This window comes from Tamandua tetradactyla, chromosome 1 (assembly GCF_023851605.1).
Source record: "Tamandua tetradactyla isolate mTamTet1 chromosome 1, mTamTet1.pri, whole genome shotgun sequence".
NCBI lineage: Eukaryota > Metazoa > Chordata > Mammalia > Pilosa > Myrmecophagidae > Tamandua > Tamandua tetradactyla.
This window is the reverse complement of record NC_135327.1, coordinates 19,646,633-19,670,543: the sequence shown is the minus strand read 5'-3', so window position 1 is coordinate 19,670,543 and position 23,911 is coordinate 19,646,633. Positions and strand designations below refer to the sequence as shown.

The 23,911-nt window shown below is 39.8% G+C and overlaps 1 protein-coding gene and 2 pseudogenes across 4 annotated transcripts in view; 1 reads left to right on the top strand and 2 right to left on the bottom strand.

The window, feature by feature from the left end:
- Nucleotides 1-23,911, bottom strand: part of CDK5RAP1 (CDK5RAP1 mitochondrial tRNA methylthiotransferase) — a 91,108-nt gene that overhangs the window by 39,678 nt on the left and 27,519 nt on the right. For all 4 annotated transcript variants that reach the window (XM_077111285.1, XM_077111302.1, XM_077111293.1 and 1 more), the window contains 3 exons: nucleotides 6,404-6,634; nucleotides 4,202-4,299; nucleotides 3,384-3,439 (listed from right to left, as the gene is read on the bottom strand). In XM_077111285.1, coding sequence (XP_076967400.1) covers nucleotides 3,384-3,439; nucleotides 4,202-4,299; nucleotides 6,404-6,634 — 385 coding nt within the window. The remainder of the gene's footprint in view (nucleotides 1-3,383; nucleotides 3,440-4,201; nucleotides 4,300-6,403; nucleotides 6,635-23,911) is intronic.
- LOC143683631 (dynein light chain 1, cytoplasmic pseudogene) lies at nucleotides 4,732-4,978 on the top strand (annotated as a pseudogene).
- LOC143683625 (beta-catenin-interacting protein 1 pseudogene) lies at nucleotides 22,607-23,224 on the bottom strand (annotated as a pseudogene).

The window sequence follows — 23,911 nt, the reverse complement described above, 5'->3', positions numbered from 1 at the left end:
TTTGGACCAGCTGGACCGGCTGCGAACCACCCCCCAGAACCACGAGTTCTCCAAGCTGCGGCAGCCAGCGCCCCTCCCCCACAGGCTGCTTTCCAGAGGGAAAAGGAAAGAGACTTTACCAGCAGCAGGGGCTGAGCACAACAAAACTCCAAATGTGGAATTAATTATCAAATTCTGACTACTAAAAATAGGTTCCCAGCTCAGCTAAACTTTGAGTAAAAGCAAGGTCGCAGGTTTTTGCCCCAGCACAGAGGGGGCAGGGCAGAAAAAGAAAAAAGGAACAAAACAGAGGTTTTTTTGGATCCTGCCCTGCAGGAAAGGAGGGGGCACATAGGACCTGGAGATACATAGAGCAACATACCAACACAAACCCAAAGAACAAGGTTCTGCTCTGAAAAGGATTTTTCTTTTTCTCTTTTACGGCTGTGTTTCTATGGATTATTACTCTTTGGATACAGCTGCAAGGCTTCTAGGGCTCCACCGCCCCAGGCATAGGCAGAACTAAGATTGTCTGAGAGCTTGTCTGGAGCCTATGCCTTTCCCAGGAGGAAGCTCAGGTGGAATCCCTCCCTCAAGGAATTCAGATCCCAGGGTCTGGAAAACAGAAGCAATTAAAGCCAGCCTTCAAGCTCTCCCCTGTCTCCACTATGCCCCCAGCAGGGAGAGTCCACTGAAGCTAAAGGTACTGCATCACCTTATGCTGGCGAGACCTGCAGGCAGAAAAGCACCACATACTGGGCAGAATAGGAAAAATGCAAACTCCAGAGACTTCATAGGAAAGCCTTTTAATCTGCTGGGTCTCACCCTCAGGGAAAACTGACACAGGTGACTCTTTCCTCCTGAGAAAAGACCAGTTTGATCTGGGAAAATCTGACTGGGATCTATAATATGTAAGTACACCCTCATAAGGAGTCGGGGAAAGGCACCATACAGGCAGGGCAAGAAACAAAAAAACAAGAACTAAAAAATTCTCATCTATTAAACAAAACCTAAGTTAGAGGACTACAATAAATGGAGCTGAATGTCAAAGAACATATAGACAACAAAGTCATCCAGGAAGAAAACACTAGGGAAAAAAAAAGCAAAAACAATCTCCAGAATAAACTAATTAAGGTAATTAAATGCCTAGACGCCAACAAAAAAATAATGAATCATACTAGGAAAATTGATGAAATGGCACAGTCAAAGGAACAAACCAACAATTCAAAGGAACAAACCAACAATTCAAAGGAGATACAGAAGTTGAAACAATTAATTCAGAATGTTCGAACAGACATGGAAAATCTCATGAAAAATCAAATCAGTAAATTGAGGGAGGATAGAAAAAAGGCAAGGAATGAACAAAAAGAAGAAATCAAAAGTCTGAAAAAACAAATCACAGAACTTATGGGAATGAAAGGCATAGTAGGAGACATGAAAAAAACACTGGAAACCTCCAATATCAGATTACAAGAGGCAGAAGCTAGGATTAGTGAACTGGAGGACGGAACATCTGAAACCCAAGAAGCAAAAGAAAATGTAGGGAAAAGAATGGAAATATATGAGCAGGGACTCAGGGAATTGAATGACAACATGAAGCGCACAAATATACATGTTGTGGGTGTCCCAGAAGGAGAAGAGAAGGGAAAAGGGGGAGAAAAACTAATGGAGGAAATTATCACTGAAAATTTCCCAACTCTTGTGAAAGACTTAAAATTACAGATCCAAGAAGTACAGCATACCCCAAATAGAACAGATCCAAATAGACGTACTCCAAGACACTTACTAATCAGAATGTCAGAGGTCAAAGAGAAAGAGAGAATCTTGAAAGTAGCAACAGAAAAAAAATCCATCACACACAAGGGAAGCCCAATAAGACTATGCATAGATTTCTCAGCAGAAACCGTGGAGGCAAGAAGACAGTGGGATGATATATTTAAGATACTAAAAGAGGAAAACTGCCAACCAAGAATTCTATATCCAGCAAAACTGTCCTTCAAAAATGAAGGAGAAATTTAAATATTTTCAGACAAAAAATCCCTGAGAATTTGTGACCAAGAGACCAGATCTGCAAGAAATACTAAAAGGAGCACAAGACAGATAAGAAAAGACAGGAGAGAGAGGTGTGAAGAAGAGTTTAGAAATGAAGACTATCAGTAAAGGTAAAAAGAAGGAAAATTAGGGCCACGGTGGTGCAGCAGGCAAGAATGCTCACCTGCCATGCCAGAGGACCCGGGTTCAATTCCCAGTGCCTGCCCATGTAAAAAAAAAAAAAATTAAAAAAAAAAGAAGGAAAATTAGATATGACATATAAAATCCAAAAGGCAAAATGGTAGAAGAAAGTATGCCCTTACAGTAATAACACTAAATGTTAATGGATTAAACTCCCCAATCAAAAGATATAGACTGGCAGAATGGACCCATCTGTATGCTGTCTACAGGTAATGCATCTTAGACCCAAGGATAAACATAGATTGAAAGTGAAAGGTTGGGAAAAGATATTTCATGCAAATAACAACCAGAAAAGAGCAGGAGTGGCTATACTAATATTCAACAAATTAGACTTCAAATGTAAAAGTTAAAAGAGACAAAGAAGGACATTATGTATTAATTAAAGGAACAATTCAACAAGACATAACAATCAGAAATATTTATGCACCAAGACAGAGTGCTCCAAAATACATGAGGCAAACACTGAAAAGAGGAATAGATACATCTACCATCATAGTTGGAAACTTCAATTCCCCACTCTCATCAATGGACAGAACATCTAGACAGAGGATCAATAAAGAAACAGAGAATTTGAATAATACAATAAATGAGCTAGACTTAACAGACATATATAGAACATTACACCCCACAACAGCAGGATACACCTTTTTCTCAAGTGCTCATGGATCATTCTCAAGGACAGACCATATACTGGGTCACAAAGCAAGTCTCAATAAATTTAAAAAGAAAGATAATAGAAAAGGAATTAATCTCTAAAATTTAAAGTAATAAGATGCCAAAATGATAGAAAAAGTACACATTTTAAAAAGATATAAAATGCCCTCAAATCAGAACTAATTTAGATCATAACTCTGCCAGCATATTAGAAAGAAAAAGATCTCAAAAGTTTGGAAGCACAAAGACTATAAAAAAAGGAATCTCTCTGACCTTGAGGTGGCAAACTGAGCCACACCTACGAATATTTCTAGCAGGATCACATTAAAAGTCAGAAAGCTATAAAATAAATAGTTAGAAGGAGAGAGAAATAGAGAAAAATGAAGAGGAACAAAAGATATGTAAAATAGTATCATGAGGAACTGCCAAGCTATTGGCAGCTGCCCAAATCTGAGCAAGATATGGCAAGACTGTGGTCACTGGTAGTGTGCTCAGCAGAATACATTACTTAAATATACCTGGAATAGAATCTCTGATATGGTGAATCAACTCCACATAAGCTTCTCTTGAATATCTGCAATAAACAGCAAAAAGGAAAGGCCTACATGAACTCTACTTCTTTAAGCAAGTGCTATAAACAGCACTGTGAATTCCCAAATGCAATTGCTACTCATCTACATGGGACATTACAAGAGTAGGTTAAGGTATCTAAAAGAGCCCTCTTGATCCAACTCTATACAGTAATTTAATCTAGAGCCTAATTTTAGTTCAAGTACATAAATTATTTTAAATTGCCTTTGTAATTTAATTAATAAATCAGTACATATCAAACATTTAAGAGGATCTCTAAAACTCTGTTTGCCAATGTGGAAAACAATGCAAAGCACTAATTCTATACAGCTTGCCATGGTCCACATTCTCCTCTCAGACATTATCTCTGCATTACTTATTATTCTAAAACTAAGTAAACACAATCGGCTACATTTAAATCCTAAGACCTAAAAAAACTTTAATGTTAAAAGTTAAAGGATTTAAAAAAAAAAGGTTAAAGGATTAAAATTTCAAACAGAGCATGCAACACAGTAGGTTGCATACTCTGTTAACTAAACAACATGCTAAAGAAATAAAACAAATAATCTAGTCCTTGGTCTATGCTTAGAGGTGGAGCAAAAGGAATTTCAAGTCCTAGTGCTGTGGGTTAACTTACACAATAATTATTTATTGAGCAGCTACTGTGTGCCACACACTGGACATGTTCTTAAATACAGACAACTGTTTTCTCATTAAGGAACATGGAAAAAGGTATGGAATGCCCCTAACCCCAGTGGAGTCTTACCCCCGACGCATGGCCTCTAATACTCGGGTGCTTCCACTCTGGGCAGGCAGGTGGATCTGTTTACAGATGTTGTCTCTCTCGTGAATCAGCTGCAGAACCTGATCAAATAGAACACATCACAAGTCATTAAACTCTCAGCAAAAAATCCTGCAGAAAGAAATACCACGCATGTTCCTCCTCCAAAGTTAATTTTCAAGTAATTAAGAAAATGATTAAACCAAACATATGAACGAACCCTACCCTTATTTTTGGTCAAGCTACCTTCTATCTGTCCCAGGAATTTCCTGATTTCCTTAGATCTTAAAGATTTCTTAGTACACAAAAAGTAATAAAATAAAATGAAATCATACATTGGATTTCATCAAAATTAACATCTTCTGTTCTTTAAAAGATATCTTCAAGAAATAAACTAGGGAGATGTGCCATGGCTTCAGTAGCGACGGCAGCTCTCCCCAGGCCTAAGCTATGCTAGACCCTCTACCAGGAGACCACTACAGTCAGCCAACTCTGCTCCTCTGAAACCATGTGCCATGATAAAAAATGCAGACATGTCAGAGGAGATACAACAGGACTTGGTAGAGTGCGCTACTCAGGTGCTGGAAAAATATAGAGAAGGGCATTGATGTCCATATCAAGAAAGTGTTTGACAAGAAGTACAATCCCACCTTGCAGTGCACTGTGGGGAGAAACTTCAGTAGTTATGTGACACATGAAATCAAGCACTTCATCTACTTCGACCTGGGCCAAGTAGTCCTTCTTCTGTTCACATCTGGTTAAAGCATTGTCATGGTCAGGTTCATGTGTCAACCTGGCCAAGTGGTGGTACCTGTTTGTCTGGTTGGGCAAGTGCTGGCCTGTTGTGATGAGGACATTTCATATAATCATGATCACATCAGCTGCATCCACAGCTGATTCCATCTATAATCTGCCAAGGGGCATATCTTCAGCAATGAGTGATGCTTAATCTAATCACTGGAAGTCTTTTAAGGAAGATTCAGAACAGACAAGCTCTTCCTGCTTCGGCCGGCGAGCCTCTCTTGTGGAGTTCATCTAGACCCTCCATCAGAATCATCAGCTTCACAGCCTGCCCTGCGGATTTTGGACTCTGAGTTCCCACAGTTACATGAGACACTTTAATAAATTTTATATTTGCGAGTGTTTCCTGTTGATTCTGTTTCTCTAGAGAACCCTAACTAATTCAAGCATGTACTGGGCCACCTAGCCAGTGATCCACTCAAAATCAAGGACCACAGCCTAAACTCCAAATACCAGAGACTGAAATTCTCAGCCTTGCTAATGGAACACCTTGATCTCTAAACCTATATTGTGTTGCTGTGTACAGGGCATTCTCTGTACTAGTTTGCTGTGGTTATAAAACAACTGGCAAAATAAAACAAAAAAAGAAATAAACTAGGGGGTGCACAGGTGGTTCAGTGGTAGAATGCTTGCTTGCCATGCAGGAGACCTGGGTTGGATTTCAGCCCATGAACCTTCCCCCCTCAAAAAAAAAGAAAGAAAGAAACTAGGAGAAAATATTTAAAAACATATATGACACAGGATTTGTATGCAAAATATATAAAGAACTTTTGCAACTCAGTAAGAAGACAAATAATCCAGATGGGAAAAGATGGGAGTGGAGGCAAAAAATGTAAGCCGAAATTTCATCAAAACAAATACTGGCCAAAAAAAGTTATCACGTGTATAGGGTATGTACTATATGCTAGACACTGTGCTAAGTACCTTGGATACATTATATTTATTTCACAAGAACCCAAAGCAGGAGATAATTAACAACCCCATTTTACATATGAAGATGAACAAGTTATGAGATCATACATCTGTTGGTAAAGCAGTGAAAGAGCTGGGATATGAACCCAGGTCTGTCTGAAGCCAAAGTCTGGGCTGTTTCTGACTGTATCACACCACCTCCCTTCCTGTCCTTGCCACACAGCCATCACCACCACTGTTGGCTGCCACCTTCATTGCCCCACAGATGGTCTTAATCTTCTGCTCAATATCACTCCTATCTCCACCCCCACTTTGGTGGACTTTATCTTTCCAAGGTGCCAATGGATTCAGAGGGTGATACAGCAACATACCTGCAAGCAGGACTTGAGGTCCCTGGTATATCCCTACTGTTTCAGCTTCGGTTTCTGTAAGGACGCTGATAGTAGTTTATCACAGTTAGCTGTCAATACTTACCTCATCAGGAAAGTCCTTGGGGTGGGGAGAAGTGAAACGGATCCTCATTTCAGGGTCTACTCTGGAAACCTGGTCCAAAAGGTGAGCAAAACGAAGTCCCCCTTGCTTGGTTTTATAGTTAGTGGTAAAGCCACGGCTGAGGTTGGTGGACACTGTGTTGTTGAACTGGATCTCTGAATTGTCCCGAAAACTATTAACATTTTGACCAAGGAGTGTCACTTCTTTCAGGCCCTTAAAAAGGGAAAATAAATATATCAGGAGCATTTTAAAAACTTGCTTGGCTGGCGACATGGGAGATGACTCCCAGGGATGAATCCAGACTTGATACCATGGGATCAACAATTACGTACTAACCAAAAGGGGGAAAAGAAGTGTAATTAGTAAAGTATCAGTGGCAAAGCATTCAAATAGTCGAGCGGCTACTGTGAAGATTGCTTTTACGCAAGATTCAGATAGACCTTGCTACCTACCTCAACAGGACCATTCTAGCCAATCCAAAAGAACATCAAGGCAATACATAAGACTCCACAAGTGTTCCAGGCACTACAGTAACTTTCCAGAAACCTACAATCTCCAGAGGAGTCCCTGGTCCAGATAAGTTCTGAAACCTAGTCCAGCCTCTCCAGAACATCAGACAGTCCCATCTCTCTACCCCATACTAGTGACAGAACCTTCCAATATCAAAAATTTAGAATTGCCATAGCCAAAACAACCCCAAAGAGAGGTATGGAAAAATCAAAGGTGATCGTGGAATTATACATAGAAGATAGGATTTCACAAATGAATATGAACGCTGAATCATTAAATTGGCATCTCTTTTAGTCTTCAGTATTTTAGAGCAGCTAGAAGAACCTAAAATTGTGAAATTGTAACCCATGTCAAAGTCTGAAATATGTTCTATAACTAAGTGTGGTGCTGTGCTTTGAAATTTGTAGCTTTTTTGCATATATGCTATTGTTCACAAAAAAAGAAGGAAAAAAAGTCGATTGTGATGATAAAAAAAGTATTTATGCCCTCTAGCCTCCTATATTCTGGAGCAGCTAGAAGGAAAAATATGAGAGGATCGTATGGTAGGCCATGACAAACTCTGGGATCTGTTCTGTAACCACTTGTTGAAGAGTGCTTTGAAAACAACTGCTTTTTTATTTCTTTGCTTTATATATATATTATACTATATAAAAGTAGGCCTAAGACTCAACCCCAAGAGAACCTCTTTTGGTGCTCATATGTGGCCTCTCTTGCTCAGCCAACACGACATGCAAACTCACTGCCCTCCCCCTCTCTACATGAGACATGACTCCCAGGGGTGTGGACCTTCCTGGCAACATGGGACAGAAATCCTAGAACGAGCTAGGACTTAGCACCAAGGAATCGACCGAAAGGGGGAAGAAAGAAATGAGACAAAATAAAGTGTCAATGGCTCAGAGATTCCAAACAGAGTCGAGAGGTTAACCTGGAGGTTATTCTTACACATCCCAAGGGAGTAAATCTCCCTGGTAATGTAGGACAGAAATCCCAGGATGAGACAGGACCCGGTATCCAGGGATTGAGAAAACTTTCCTGATCAAAAGGGGAAGAGAGAAATGAGAAAAAATAGTGTCAATGGCTAAGAGATTTCAGAGTCAAGAGGTGATCCTGGAGGTTATTCTTACACATTATACAGATACCCCCTTTCGGGTTTATGGTATATTGTAGTGTTTAGGGGGAAATACCTGAAACTGTAGAGCTGTGATTCAGTAGCCTTGTTTCTTGAAGATGATTATATAATGATATAGCTTTTATAATGTGACTGTGTGATTGTGAAAACCTTATGTCTTCAATAAGAGGGAGGGTAAGGGGTATGGTATGTATGAGTTTTTTTTCTTTTTATTTCTTTTCCTGGAGTGATACAAATGTTCTAAAAAGTTATCATGGTGATGAATATAGTACTATGCAATGACATTGTGAGCCCCTGATTGTACACCATGTATGGAATGTCTGTATGTTAAGAATGTTTGTGTTTATATGCTGTTTTGGTTTGTCAATTAAACATAAAACTAAATTTTAAAAAAAGAAAACTTTGTTTCTGAGGCTCCTTTTATCTAGGGTATGGACAGATGAGTAAAAAATATGGATAAAAATAAATAATAGGAGGAACAAAGGTTAAAATAAATTGGGTAGATGGAAATACTAGTAGTGGTCAATGAGAGGGACGGGTATGAGTTTTTTCTTTTATCATTTTTATTTCTTTTGCTGGAGTGATGCAAATATTCAAAAAAATGATCATGATGATGAATGCACAACTATGTGATGACACTGGGAGCCACTGATTGTATACCATGTATGGAATGCTTGTATGTTAAGAATGTTTAGAGTGGCTTCCAGGAAGACGGTAGACAGACGGAGTGGAGTGATTCATTCTTGCTCTGTGAAACAAGATAGGAGATGGGGAGAAAATGCCCAGGACTGCCCAGGACCTCTAGGAGGGTCTTCAGGCAGTTCTGGAAGGGAGGAGGATTGGGGTAAAGTGTGTGGGTCGGGTGACTGGGTTCCCCACCAGGCAGGATGCTGTGCAGCGGGGAGGTGAGATTGGAGAGAATCGGCCCTCCTGGGCTCCAGCCTGCACAGCTGCCAGCTGGGGAAACCTCCCCACATGGTTGTGGTGGGCAGTATCTGCAGGGAGCCCAGAGGCTTGCCATCGCAGGGCGGGCCTCTGGGTGGGGGAAGTGATCACCCTGTCCGGGGTGAGAATAGTGGGCCTGCAGTCGTGGTATCTGGCTGATCAGCTGATCCCCCAGGCACTGGTCAGCTCTCCAGTTCCCTGGCAGAGACCTGACGGCCAGCTGTCCCTGGCAGAGCAGCCCGAATGCTGAGCAGGCAGACCTCCAGTCACTCTGGACAGGAGGAGCGGGACTGAGGGAGGAGAAGACTCAAGTGCACCATCTGCTGGTCAAGTCAGCTGCACCCGACAGGGACGGGAGAGTTTGAGGGATGAGAACCCTCACAGTCACCACCTGCTGGGAAGATGAGGTAAGTGCAGGCAAGCTAACACCCTATCTGCCTAGGTCATTATCTTTATTTTTATTTTATTTTCTTCTTAATCTTCCTCTTTATTTTCTCCCTTTTAAAACACATTATTTCATATATTTTTATTAGTAATATAATTGTCCTTTTCACTTTGCTTAAAATCTTTTATAGATATATTATATTTTACTCATTTTCTATTTTTTACTTCACATATTATTTTTTATTATTCTATTTCATTTATTTTTATTATCACTATTATTATTTTTCTCTTAAATTTTCCATCCCTCTGGTGGGCACCAACCTGACTTTATTCCCAGTATGTCCTGGAGTGCCTCCTTTTGATTCTGGTGCCTACAACTGTCAAGAAGCATTTTGTTGTGGTTCTTATTTTTGTATTTCATATTTTTATTATATTATTATTTTAATTTATTATTATTATTATCTCTTTTTTCTTTTCCTGTTCTTTTTTTTTATTTTTTTGGTGCATAGGCTAGGAGTCCACCTTGGGTCTCCTGCCTGGTAGCCATCCATTCTGCCACCAGAGTACCCGTGCACCCTGGCCTGCCTTATAAGAGACCCTTATGTTGAGCTGTATCCCCTACATGAGATCCCGACCTTGATTTGGCAGAGAATAACTGACAGTGCAAAAGGAAACATTCAGCAAAAACTAAGTAAACATAAAAAAAAACTTTAGAAGGTGAAGGAAGCCAACTTGTTTAATAACCATATCAAGATAATCAAATGCCCCAAACACAATAGAAAATCACAAAACAAAGGAAGATCCAAGCAGAAGTGGTTCAGTCAAAAGACCAAATCAAAATTCCACAGGGGACACAGAATTTGGAACAAATACTCTAGGATATTTATAAAGAAATAAAGGATATCACAAAAACACTAGAAGAGCATAAAGAATTCAGAAGGTTAAATAGAAAAATGGCAGATCTTACAGAAATGAAAGATAAAGTAGACCAAATAAAAAATATACTGGAGACACATGATAGCAGATTCAAAGAAGCAGAAAGAAGAATGAGTGAGCTAGAAGAAAGAACAATAGAACTGGAGCACACAAAAGAACAAATGGAAAGAAAGATGGGGAAAATGCAACTGGATCTTAGGGAAATGATGGATAACAAGAGACACAAAAACATAGGAATTATTGGTGTCCCAGAAGAAGAAGAGAAGAGTAAAGGGTTGGGAAAGTTAGTTGAAGATATAAGCAGAGAAAACTTCCCAACCCTTATAAAAGACATGAATACGCAACATCAAAGAGGCCCAGCTAACTCCAAATAGAATAAATCTGAACAAGCCTAATCGAAGACAGATACTAACTAGGTTGTCAGGTGTTGAAGAGAAACAGAAGTCCTTAAACAGCACAAGAAAAGCAATCTACTACATACAAGCGAAAAAACATACAACTGACTTCAGACTACTAAACAGGCCCCATGCAAGCAAGAAGGCAGTAGTATGATATTTTTAAGATCCTGAATGAGAACCAAGAATTCTTTATCCAGCCAAGTTATCCTTCAAAATTGAAGGAAAGATTAAAATCTTCAAAGATAAAGAAAGACTGAGAGAACTAGTCAACAAGAGACCAAGCCCTACAAGAAATACTAAAGGGGCCCTGTTAGCTGATAAAAAAAAAAAAAGACAGGAGATGGAGGTCTGGAGGAGGGTACAGAATTGAAATATATGAGTAAAGGTGATTTAAAGGAAAACAGTGAGAGAAGGAAAATAATATACAGATATCACAAATAAAAACTGAAGGATAAAAAAAAGGAAATGAAAAAAAAATAAAGGACAAGTGGTAGAATCAAGAACTCATTTCAAAACATGGTGGCTTAGCAATGTGCACATTTTAGTTCATCCTCCAGAACAACTAATAAATAACCAGAAACAGTACAGAATAGCTCCTGGGGCAACGTCAGTGACCGGACACACAGCGTACCCCAGTCTGGACCAGCTGGACCAGCTGCGAGTCCTCCCAGAACCGTGAGTCCCCCAAGCTGTGGCAGCTGGTGCCCCTCCCCCACAGGCTATTTCCCAGAGGAGAAACGAAAGGGACTTTACCAGCGGCAGGGGCTGAACCGAACCAAACACCAATTGTGGAATTAATTAACAAATTCTGACTACTAAAAATAGGCTCCAAGATCAGGTGAACCTGGTCAAAGCAAAGGTCGCTTATTTTTGCCCCAGTGCCAAGGGGGCAGGGCTGACAGAAAAAGGAAAAAAAAGGAAAAAGAGGTTTTTGTGGCTGTGTTTTTACAAGCCTTGTCTGCATTTGGATAAGCAGCAGGACTTCTCAAGCTGGAACTGCCCCAGGCATAGGCAGAACCAAGCTCATTTGAGGGCCTGTCTGGAGTCTGTGCCTTCCCCAGGGGAGGAGTGAAGCCCAACTCAGGTGGAATCCCTTGCTCAAGGAATTCAGACACCAGGGCTTGGTAATTTGAAGCCATTAAAACCAGCCTACAACCTCTCCTCTGTCCCCACCACGTCCTCAGCAGGGAGAGTCTGCCAAAGTTAAAGGTACCGCATCATCTTATGCTGGTGGGACCTGCAGGCAGACAAGTACCACATACTGGGCAGGATAAGAAAAACAGAGCCCAGAGACTTCACAGGAAAGTCTTTCAACCTGCTAGGTTTCACCCTCAGGGAAAACCAATGCAGGTGATTCTTTCCTCCTGACAGGAGGCCAGTTTGGTCTGGGAAAATCTGGCTGGGGTCTATAAAACCTAAGTAGACACTCCTAAGGGTAGGGGGGTAAGGCACCATACAAGCAGGGCAAGAAACAAGAAAACAAGAACTGAAAAATTCTCCTCTCTTAAACAAAACCTACGCTAGAGGTCCAGAAAAAGCTGAACTGAATGTCAAAGAACAGATAGACAACAAATTCATCCAGCAAGAAAACCCTACGTAAAAGAAGTGAAAGCAGTCTCCAGAATAAACTAACTAAGGGAATTAAATGCCTAGGCGCCAGCAAAAAATAATAAATCACACTAGGAAAATTGAAACTATGGCCCAGTCAAAGGAACAAACCAGCAATTCAAATGAGATGCAGGAGCTGAAGCAATTAATTCAGAATTTACGAACAGACATGGAAAACCCCATCAAAAACCAAATCAATGAATTGAGGGAGGATATAAAGAAGGCAAAGAATGAACAAAAAGAAGAAATTAAAAGTCTGAAAAAACAAATCACAGAACATATGGGAATGAAAAGCACAGTAGGAGACATGAAAAAAACAATGGAAACTTACAATGGTAGATTTTGAGAGGCAGAAGATAGGATTAGTGAACTGGAGGACAGAACATCTGAAATCTGACAAGAAAAAGAAAATATAAGGGCAAAAATGGAAAAATATGAGCAGGGACTCAGGGAATTGAATGACAATAAGAAGTGCATAAATATACGTGTTGTGGGTGTCCCAGAAGGAGAAGAGAAGGGAAAAGGAGGAGGAAAAACTAGTAGAGGAAATTATCACTGAAAATTTCCCAAATCTTATGAAAGACTTAAAATTACAGATCCAAGAAGTGCAGCATACACCAAAAAAAGAATAAATCCACATAGACATACTACAAGACACTTACTAATCAGAATGTCAGAGGTCAAAGAGAAAGAGAGGATCTTGAAAACAGCAACAGAAAAAAAATCCATTTAATATATTTTTTGTATTTTTAATTTTAATTTTTCTCTATATTATCATTTTATTTCTTTTTCTGTTGTCTTGCTATTTCTTTTTCTAAATTGATGCAAATGTACTAAGAAATGATGATCATACATCTATGTGATGATATTAAGAACTGCTGATTGCATACATAGAATGTAATGATTTCTAAATGTTGTGTTAGTTAATTTTTTTTATTAATAAAAAAAAAATCCATCACATACAAGGGAACCCCAATAAGACTATGTGTAGATTTCTCAGCAGAAACCATGCAGGCGAGAAAACAGTGGGATGATACATTTAAATTACTAAAAGAGAAAACTGCCAACCAAGAATCCTACACCCAGCAAAATTGTCCTTCAAAAATGAGGGAGAAATTAAAACATTTTCAGACAAAAAATCACTGAGAGAATTTGTGACCAAGAGACCAGCTCTGCAAGAAATACTAAAGGGGGCACTAGAGGCAGATATGAAAACATAAAAGAAAGAGGTGTGGAGAAGAGTGTAGAAAGAAGGAAAATTAGATATGACATATAAAATCCAAAAGGCAAAATGGTAGAAGAAAGTACTACCCAAACAGTAATAACACTAAACATTAATGGATTGAACTCCCCAATCAAAAGACATAGACTGGCAGAATGGATTAAAAAACAGGATCCTTCTATATGCTGTCTACAGGAAACACATTTTAGACCCAAAGATAAACATAGGTTGAAAGTGAAAGGTTGGGAAAAGATATTTCATGCAAATAACAACCAGAAAAGAGCAGGAGTAGCTATACTAATATCCAAGAAATTAGACTTCAAATGTAAAACAGTTAAAAGAGACAAAGAAGGATACTATGTACTGTTAAAAGGAACAATTAAACAAGAAAACATAACAATCATAAATAGTTATGCACCGAATCAGAATGCCCCAAAATACGTAAGGAATACACTACAAATACTGAATAGGGAAATAGACACATCTACCATAATAATTAGAGACTTCAATATCCCACTCTCATCAATGGACAGAACATCTAGACAGAGGATCAATAAAGAAACAGAGAATTTCAATATTACAATAAATGAGCTAGACTTAACAAAGATTTATAGGACATTACACCCCACAACAGTAGGATACACCTTTTTCTCAAGTGCTCATGGATCATTCTCAAAGATAGACCATATGCTGGGCCACAAAGCAAGTCTTAATAAATTTAAAAAGACTGAACTCATACAAAACACTTTCTCAGATCACAGAGGAATGAAATTGGAAATCAATAATAGGCAGAGTGCCAGAAAATTCACAAATATGTGGAGGCTCAACAACACACTCTTAAATAGCCAATGGGTCAAGGAAGAAATTACAAGAGAAATCAGTAAATATCTCGAGGCAAATGAAAATGAAAACACAACATATCAAAACTTATGGGACACAGCAAAGGCAGTGCTAAGAGGGAAATTTATTGCCCTAAATGCCTATATCAAAAAAGAAGAAAGGGCAAAAATTCAGGAATTAACTGTCCACTTGGAAGAACTGGAGAAAGAACAGCAAACTAACCCCAAAGCAAGCAAAAGGAAAGAAATAACAGAGATTAGAGCAGAAATAAATGAAATTGGGAACATGAAAACAATTGAGAAATTCAATAAAACCAGAAGCTGGTTCTATGAGAAAATCAGTAAGATTGAAGTGCCCTTAGCAAGACTGGCAAAAAAGAAAAAGAGAAAGAATGCAAATTAATAAGATCAGAAATGGAGAGGCGACATAACCACTAACCACACAGAAATAAAGGAGGTAATAACAGGATACTATGAACAACTTTATGCTAATAAATACAACAATGTAGATGAAATGGACAACTTCCTATAAAGGCATGAACAACCAACTTTGACTCAAGAAGAAATAGATGACCTTAACAAACCAATCACAAGTAAAGAAATTGAATCACTCATTAAAAACCTTCCCAAAAAGAAAAGTCCAGGACCAGACAGCTTCACATGTGAATTCTACCAAACGTTCCAGAAAGAATTAGTACCAATCCTGCTCAAACTCTTCAAAAAAATCGAAGAAGAGAGAAAGCTACCTAATGCATTCTATGAAGTCAACATCACCCTCATACCAAAACCAGGCAAAGATATTACAAAAAAAAAAAACTACAGACCAATCTCTCTAATGAATATAGATGCAAAAATCCTCAACAAAATTCTAGCAAATCGAATCCAGCAACACATTAAAAGAATTATACATCATGATCAAGTAGGATTCATCCCAGCTATGCAAGGACGGTTCAACATAAGAAAATCAATTAATGTAACACACCATATCAACAAATCAAAGCAGAAATATCACATGATCATCTCAATTGATGCAGAGAAGGCATTTGACAAAATTCAACATCCTTTCCTGTTGAAAACACTTCAAAGGATAGGAATACAAGGGCACTTTCTTACAATGATAAAGGGAATATATGAAAACCCACAGCTAATATCATCCTCAATGGGGTAAAACTGAAAACTTTCCCCCTAAGATCAGGAACAAGACAAGGATGTCCACTATCACCACTGTTATTCAATATCGTGTTGGGTTCTAGTCAGAGCAATTAGACAAGAAAAAGAAATACAAGGCATCAAAATTGGAAAGGAAGAAGTAAAACTATCATCACTGTTTGCAGATGATACGATACTATATGTTGAAAACCCTGAAAAATCCACAGCAAAACTACTAGAGCTAATAAATGAGTACAGCAAAGTGGCAGGTTACAAGATCAACATTCAAAAATCTGTAGTGTTTCTACACACTAGCAATGAACAATCTGAGGGGGAAATCAAGAAATGAATCCCATTTACAATTGCAACTAAAAGAATAAAATACCTAGGAATAAATTTAAGTAAAGAGACAAAAGATCTATATAAAGAAAACCGTAAGAAATTGTTAAAAGAAATCACAGAAGACCTAAATAGATGGAAGGGCATACCGTGTTCATGGATTGGAAGACTAAATATAGTTAAGGTGTCAATTCTACCTAAATTGATTTACAGATTCAATGCAATACCAATCAAAATCCCAACAACATACTTTTCAGAAACAGAAAAACCATTAAGCAAATTTATCTGGAAGGGTAGGGTGCCCCGAACTGCTAAAAGTATCTTGAGGGAAAAAAACGAAGCTGGAGGTCTCACACTGCCTGACTTTAAGGCATATTATGAAGCCACAGTGGTCAAAACAGCATGGTACTAGCATAAAGATAGATATATTGACCAATGGAATCGAATATAGTATTCAGACATAGACCCTCTCATCTATGAACATTTGATTTTTGATAAGGCAGTCAAGCCAACTCACCTGGGACAGCACAGTCTCTTCAATAAATGGTGCCTAGAGAACTGGATATCCATATGCAAGAGAATGAAAGAGGACCCATATCTCACACCCTATACAAAAGGTAACTCAAAATGGATCAAAGATTTAAACATTAGGTCTAAGACCATAAAACAGTTAGAGGAAAATGTAGGGAAATATCTTCTAAATCTTATAATTGGAGGCGGTTTTATAGACCTTACACCCAAAGCAAGAGCACTGAAAAAAGAAAGAAACGGGAACTCCTCAAAATTAAACACTTTTTTTTTTTTTTTTTTTTTTTTAGAGAAGGAAGGAAGGATAGAAGGAAGGAAGAGAGGAAGAAAGGGAAACATCTTTTAAACATTTTCTTGTTTTATTGTATTTTGTTTCTCCGTTTTTCGTTACATGGGCTGGGGCCGGGAATCGAACCGAGGTCCTCCGGCATAGCAGGCAAGCACTTTGCCCGCTGAGCCACCGCGGCCCACCCAAAATTAAACACTTTTGTGCATCAAAGAACTTCATCAAGAAAGTAAAAAGACAGCCTACACGATGGGAGACAATACTTGGAAACAATATATCAGATAAAGGTCTAGTATCTAGAATTTATAAAGAGATTGTTCAACTCAACAACAAAAAGACAGCCAATCCAATTAGAAAAAGGGCAAAAGACTTGAACAGACACTTCTCAGAAAACGAAATACAAATGGCCAAAAGGCACATGAAGAGATGCTCAATGTCCCTGGCCGTTAGAGAAATGCAAATCAAAACCACAATGAGATATCATCTCACACCAACCAGAATGGCCATTATCAACAAAACAGAAAATGACAAGTGCTGGAGAGGACATGGAGAAAGAGGCACACTTATCCACTGCTGGTGGGAATGTCAAATGGTGCAACCGCTCTGGAAGGCAGTTTGGCGGTTCCTCAAAAAGCTGAATATAGAATTGCCATATGACCCAGCAATACCATTGCTAGGTATCTACTCAGAGGACTTAAGGGCAAAGACATAAACGGACATTTGCACACCAATGTTTATAGCAGCATTATTTACAATTGCAAAGAGATGGAAACAGCCAAAATGTCCATCAACAGACGAGTGGCTAAACAAACTGTGGTATATACATACGATGGAATATTATGCAGCTCTAAGACAGAATAAACTTATGAAGTATGTAACAACATGGGTGGACCTAGAGAACATTATGCTGAGTGAGACTAGCCAAAAACTAAAGGACAAATACTGTATGGTCTCACTGATATGAACCGACATTTGCAAATAAACTTGAAATATGTTGTTGGTAACAGAGACCATCAGGAGATAGAAATAGGATAAGATAGTGGGTAATTGGAGCTGAAGGGATACGGACTGTGCAACAGGACTGGATACAAAAACTCAGAAATGGACAGCACAATATTACCTAACTGTAATGTAATTATGTTAAAACACTGAATGAAGCTGCATGTGAGAATGACAGAGGGAGGAGGGCTGGGGACATAAATGAAATCAGAAAGAAAGATAGATGTTAAAGATCGAGATGGCATAATCTAGGAATGCCTAGAGTATATAATAATAGTGAAATGTACAATGTACAAATTTTAAAAATGTTTTGGCATGAGGAAAAACAAAGGAATGTCATTATTGCAGGGTGCTGAAAATAGATGATAATTAATACTTTAAAATGTCACATGTGTGAGACTAAAGCAAAAAAATGTTTGTTACAAAATTTAGATTTTGACTAGAGCATTTCCTAATATAACTCATGTAGATAGTTTGATTGAATGTCATAAGTACTTGGAATCTCAGGTAGCACATGAGATTTTGTTGGTTTGTCCAGAGTGATCCCCCGATGAATCCCAGAATGATTTGATCAGTGAGTGGAAAAGCATTTGCAAGCCCCCTTCCGGGAATGGTGAGAGTGGGGAGAAATTCAACTTCCCCAAGTTGAATTCTTGATATTCTCACAAGCAGTGTGGACAACCAAAGCTATAGGCTGAGCCCCCAGTCTTGGGGTTTGTTCACATGAAACTTAACCCCACAAAGATAGGTCAAGTCTACTAAAAATTAGGCCTAAGAGTCACCCCAAGAGAGACTCTTTTGTTGCTCAGATGTGGCCTCTCTCTCCAGCCAATATGATGAGCAGTCTCACCACCCTCCCCCGCTCTGTGTGGGACATGACTCCCAGGGGTGTGGACCTTCCTGGCAACGTGGGACAGAGATCCTGGAATGAGCTGAGACTCAGCATCAAAGGACTGAGAAAAACCCTAGAATGAGCTGAGAATTAACATCAAGGGATTGAGAGAACCTTCTCAACCAAAAGGGGGAAGAGTGAAATGAGACTAAGTGTCAATGGCTGAGAGATTCCAAACAGAGTGGAGAGGTGTTCTGGTTTGCTAGCTGCCAGAATACAACACACCAGAAACAGATTGGCTTTTAATAAAAGGGGATTTATTTTGTTAGTTCTTCAGAGGAAAGGCAGCTAACTTTCCACTGAGGTTCTTTCTTATGTCTCTGCTGGCCTTCTCTCCAGGTCCCCGGGTTCCAACAACTTTCCCGGGGGTGATTTCTTTCTGCACCTCCAAAGGCCTGGGCTGAGCTGTGTGAGTGCTGAGATGAGGTATGCTGAGCTGCTTAGGCTGTGCTACGTTGCGGTCTCTCATTTAAGCACCAGCCAATTAAGTCAAATGTCCTTCATTGCAGCAGGCACGCCTCCTAGCCGACTGCAGATGTAAATCAGCAACAGATGAGGTTCACGTACCATTGGCTCATGTCCGCAACAAAAAAACTAGGTACGCTCACCTGGCCAAGTTGACAACTGAATCTAACTACCACAAGAGGTTATCCTGGAAGTTATTCTTACGCATTGAGTAGATATCACCTTGTTATCCAAGATGTAATGGAGAGGCTGGAGGGAACTGCCTGAAAATGTAGAGCTGTGTTCCAGTAGCCATGTTCCTTGATGATGATTGTATAATGATATAGATTTCACAATGTGACTGTGTGATTGTGAAAATCTTCTGTCTGATGCTCCTTTTATCTACCTTGTCAACAGATGAGTAGAACATATGGAATAAAAATAAATAATAGGGGGAACGAATGTTAAAATAAATTTAGTTTGAAATGCTAGTGATAAATGAAAGCAAAGGGTAAGGGGTATGGTATGCATATTTTTTTTTTCTGTTTTCGTTGTCCTTTACTTTCTTTTTCTGAACTGAAGCAAATGTTCTAAGAAATTATCATAATGATGAATATGCAACTATGTGATGATATTGTGAATTAGTGATTATATATGTAGAATGGAAGGCTCATGTATTAAGAATGTTTGTGCTTCTTTCTTGTAATTTTTTTTTAATTTTAAAAATTAATAAAAAAAATTTTTAAAAAAGAACTCCTTTCAATAATTACTTTTTTTTTTTTTTAAAGCAGCAAGCTCTTTGTGTAATAAATATTGCAAAGCACACTTGGTTTCTTTCTTTCTTTTTTTCCAAGTCAAATATAACAACCAATGTCCCAAACCCTGTTTTCTGCATTCAAAATAGAGAAGCTACTGATGTCATCAGAACACCTGTGGCCAATCAAAGAAAAAAAAACTGTTTCCCATTAACCAGCCAATCAAAAGCCATTTCCAGTTTAAGCAGCCAATCAGACCTCTTCACATTCCTAAAAAATGACCTAAATAAAGCACCAGAGCTCGGAGAGCTTCCTGGGAAGCCATATACGGAGGTGCAAAGGTTTTTTAAAAAAATGAGTCAGAGACTTCCGGAGAAGATGGCGGCTTAGTAAGACGCGCGGGTCTTAGTTCCTCCTTCAGAAAAGCAACTAAAGAAACAGAAACAATACGAAACAGCTCCCGGAGTCACGACAGAGACCAAAAAGACAGCGTACCCCATTCTGGAACGGCTGAACGGGCAGGGAGAATCCGCTGCGGTGAGATACCCGAGGGGTGCACGTTTTCCCGGCTGGGGCGGCTGGCGACTGGGGTCCCCTCCACACACGTGGCTCCCCGGTCTGACTGGGAACACTGGATAGCGGGGCCCTCCCGTCACGCTTGGCGTCTCGGGCCAGCTGGGCAATTTGGACCGGCACTCCCCCAAGCCGTGGCCAGTGACCCCCGCCTCCATGCGCAGTTTCCCAGGCCGACTGCCCCGCAGACAAACGACCGCCACAAGCGCCACCTACTGGGCAGGAAAAGAAAAACAGAGCCCAGAGATTCCACAGAAAAAACTTTCAACCAGCTGGGTCCCACACCTAGGGAAATCTGATCAAATGCCCAGACACCAGCAGAAAATAATGGATGACGCTCGGAAAATTGAAGATATGGCCCAATCAAAGGAACAAACCAATAGTTCAAATGAGATACAGGAGCTGAGACAACTAATGCTGAATATACGCACAGAAATGGAAAAACTCTTCAAAAACCAAATCAATAAATTGAGGGAGGACATGAAGAAGACATGGGCTGAACAAAAAGAAGAAATAGAAAATCTGAAAAAACAAATCACAGAACTTGTGGGAGTGAAGGACAAAGAAGAAAAAATGGAAAAAACAATGGATACCTACAATGGTAGATCTAAAGAGACAGAAGCTACAATTAGTGAACTGGAGGATGGAACATCTGAATTCCAAAAAGAAACAGAAACTATAGGGAAAAGAATGGAAAAACTTGAGCAGGGAATCAGGGAACTGAATGACAATATGAAGCGCACAAATATACGTGTTGTGGGTGTCCCAGAAGGAGAAGAGAAGGGAAAAGGAGGAGAAAAACTAATGGAAGAAATTATCACTGAAAATTTCCCAACTCTTATGAAAGACCTAAATATACAGATCCAAGAAGTGCAGCACACCCCAAAGAGAACAGACCCAAATAGGCGTTCTCCAAGACATTTACTAGTTAGAATGTCAGAGGTCAAAGAGAAAGAGAGGATCTTGAAAGCAGCAAGAGAAAAACAATCTGTCACATACAAGGGAAACCCAATAAGACCATGTGTAGATTTCTCAGCAGAAACCATGGAAGCTAGAAGACAGTGGGATGATATATTTAAATTACTAAAAGAGAAAAACTGCCAACCAAGACTCCTATATCCAGCAAAATTGTCCTTCAAAAATGAAGGAGAAATTAAAACATTTATAGACAAAAAGTCACTGAGAGAATTTGTGACCAAGAGACCAGCTCTGCAAGAAATACTAAAGGGAGCACTAGAGTCAGATACGAAAAGACAGAAGAGAGAGGTATGGAGTAAAGTGTAGAAAGAAGGAAAATCAGATATGATATATATAATACAAAAGCCAAAATGGTAGAGGAAAATATTATCCAAACAGTAATAACACTAAAAGTTAATGGACTGAATTTCCCAATCAAAAGACATAGAATGGCAGAATGGATTACGACACAGCAATACCACTGCTAGGTATCTACTCAAAGGACTGAAGGGCAAAGACACAGACGGACATTTGCACACCAGTGTTTATAGCAGCATTATCCACATTTGCAAAGAGATGGAAACAGCCAAAATGTCCATTAACAGACGAGTGGCTAAACAAACTGTGGCGTATACCTACGATGGAATATTATGCAGCTTTAAGACAGACTAAATTTATGAAGCATGTAATAACATGGATGGACCTAGAGAACATTATGCTGAGTGAGTCTAGCCCAAAACTAAAGGACAAATACTGTATGGTCCCACTGATGTGAATCGACATTCGAGAATCAGCTTGGAATATATCATTGGTAACAGAGACCAGCAGGAGTTAGAAACAGGGTAAGATAATGGGTAATTGGAGCTGAAGGGATACAGACTGTGCAACAGGACTAGATACAAAAACTCAAAAATGGACAGCACAATAATACCTAAGTGTAATGTAACTAGGTTGGAACACTGAATGAAGCTGCACCTGAAATATGGTTTTTTGTTTGTTTGTTTGTGTGTTTGTATCTTTTTTGTTTTTTTCTTTTTCCTTTTTATATATATATATATTTTATTAGTATTATTATTTTAATTCTCTTCTCTATATTAACATTCTATATCTTTTTCTGCTGTTTTGCTAGTTCTTTTCCTAAATCGATGCAAATGTACTAAGAAATGATGATCATACATCTATGTGATGATACTAAGAATTACTGAGTGCATGTGTAGAATGGAATGATTTCTAAATGTTGTGTTAATTTCTTTTCTTTTTTTTGATTAATAAAAAAAAATTTAAAAAAAAATGAGTCAGAAATAAAAATAAAAGGTTTCTGTTGGTCGAGATTTAAAAATAAAAAGGTTTCTTCCGGTAGCCAATCACGGAGTCCATCCCTTTAAGCCAATTGTAATTGCATCACTGGTGTCTCCCCGATACTGGCCCCGCTAGTGGCAGTGAGATGAGGGGTTGTGAGGAGGGCAGGGGGTGCCTCTGACCACACAGAGCTCTGGGCTCTTGCCACCTTCTGGGGTGTCGAATGGGCTTGTGGCTGCTGCCTCCGGTCTTCTGTCTCCGACCTCGAAAACGCCATCACCACGTCCTCTGCACCCTGGTCGATGGAGTGCTGGGGCAGCTGGCTGAGCTGGCTGCTGGCCATGCCCGCATAGGTGCGCAGGAACTCCTCTTCGCTGGCCGTCAGATTTGACCCCATCTTCCTCAGCATGAGCAGGACTCGGACCTTCTGCTGAACATACATCTCCTCCGCGCTCTTCCCGGGAGCTCCTTCACGGTTCATCCCCTTGGCCCAGCTCTGGGGTTGCTGCCTCTGGAAATTAACTTCAGGCACACAGGTGCTCAGCTGTGACACAGGCAGGGCTGTGGCCAGGGAGAAATAAGAAGGTGTCGTCCTGGGCCGCCCGACCCGGCCCGGCCCAGCGGGCGGAGCTGCAGGTCCGGAGCGCGACTCGCGGCGGCCTATTCCGGGGCGCGCTCAGCGCGAGCAGCCGCAGCACCGGTGGCGGCGGCGGCGGCAGCAGCGGCAGCAGCAGCAGCAGCGGGAGCAGCCGAAGCCTCCACCTCCCGCTCAGTGAATCACCGCGGCTGGGAGGGAGCGAGGCGCCAGGCCGCCGGGAAGAGACCGGCAGAGGGGGTGGCATCGGGCTGCGCGGGCGGCGCAGTCAGGCGATGGCAACGCCCCCGGGAGGAGGCCCTCAATAATTACTTTTAATGTTAATGGACTAAATTCACCATTAAAAGATACAGATGACAGAATGAACAAAAAAATGTAATCCATCTATACGCTGTTTACAAGAGATGCATCTTAGACTCAAGGACAGATTGAAAGTGAAAAGATGGAAAAAGATCTTTTATGCAAGCTGTAACCAAAAGAAATCAGGAGTAGCTATAGTAGTAGCAGATAAAATAGATTTTAAATGTAAAGACGTCATATGAGACAAAGAAGGACACGACATATTAATAAAAGGAACAATTCACCAGGAAGAAATAACAATCATAATGTGAATGCTCCCAATCAAGGAGCTCTAAAGTACATGAAGCACATACTGGAAAAACTGAAGCGATCTACAGACATACCCCATATCATAATAGTGGGA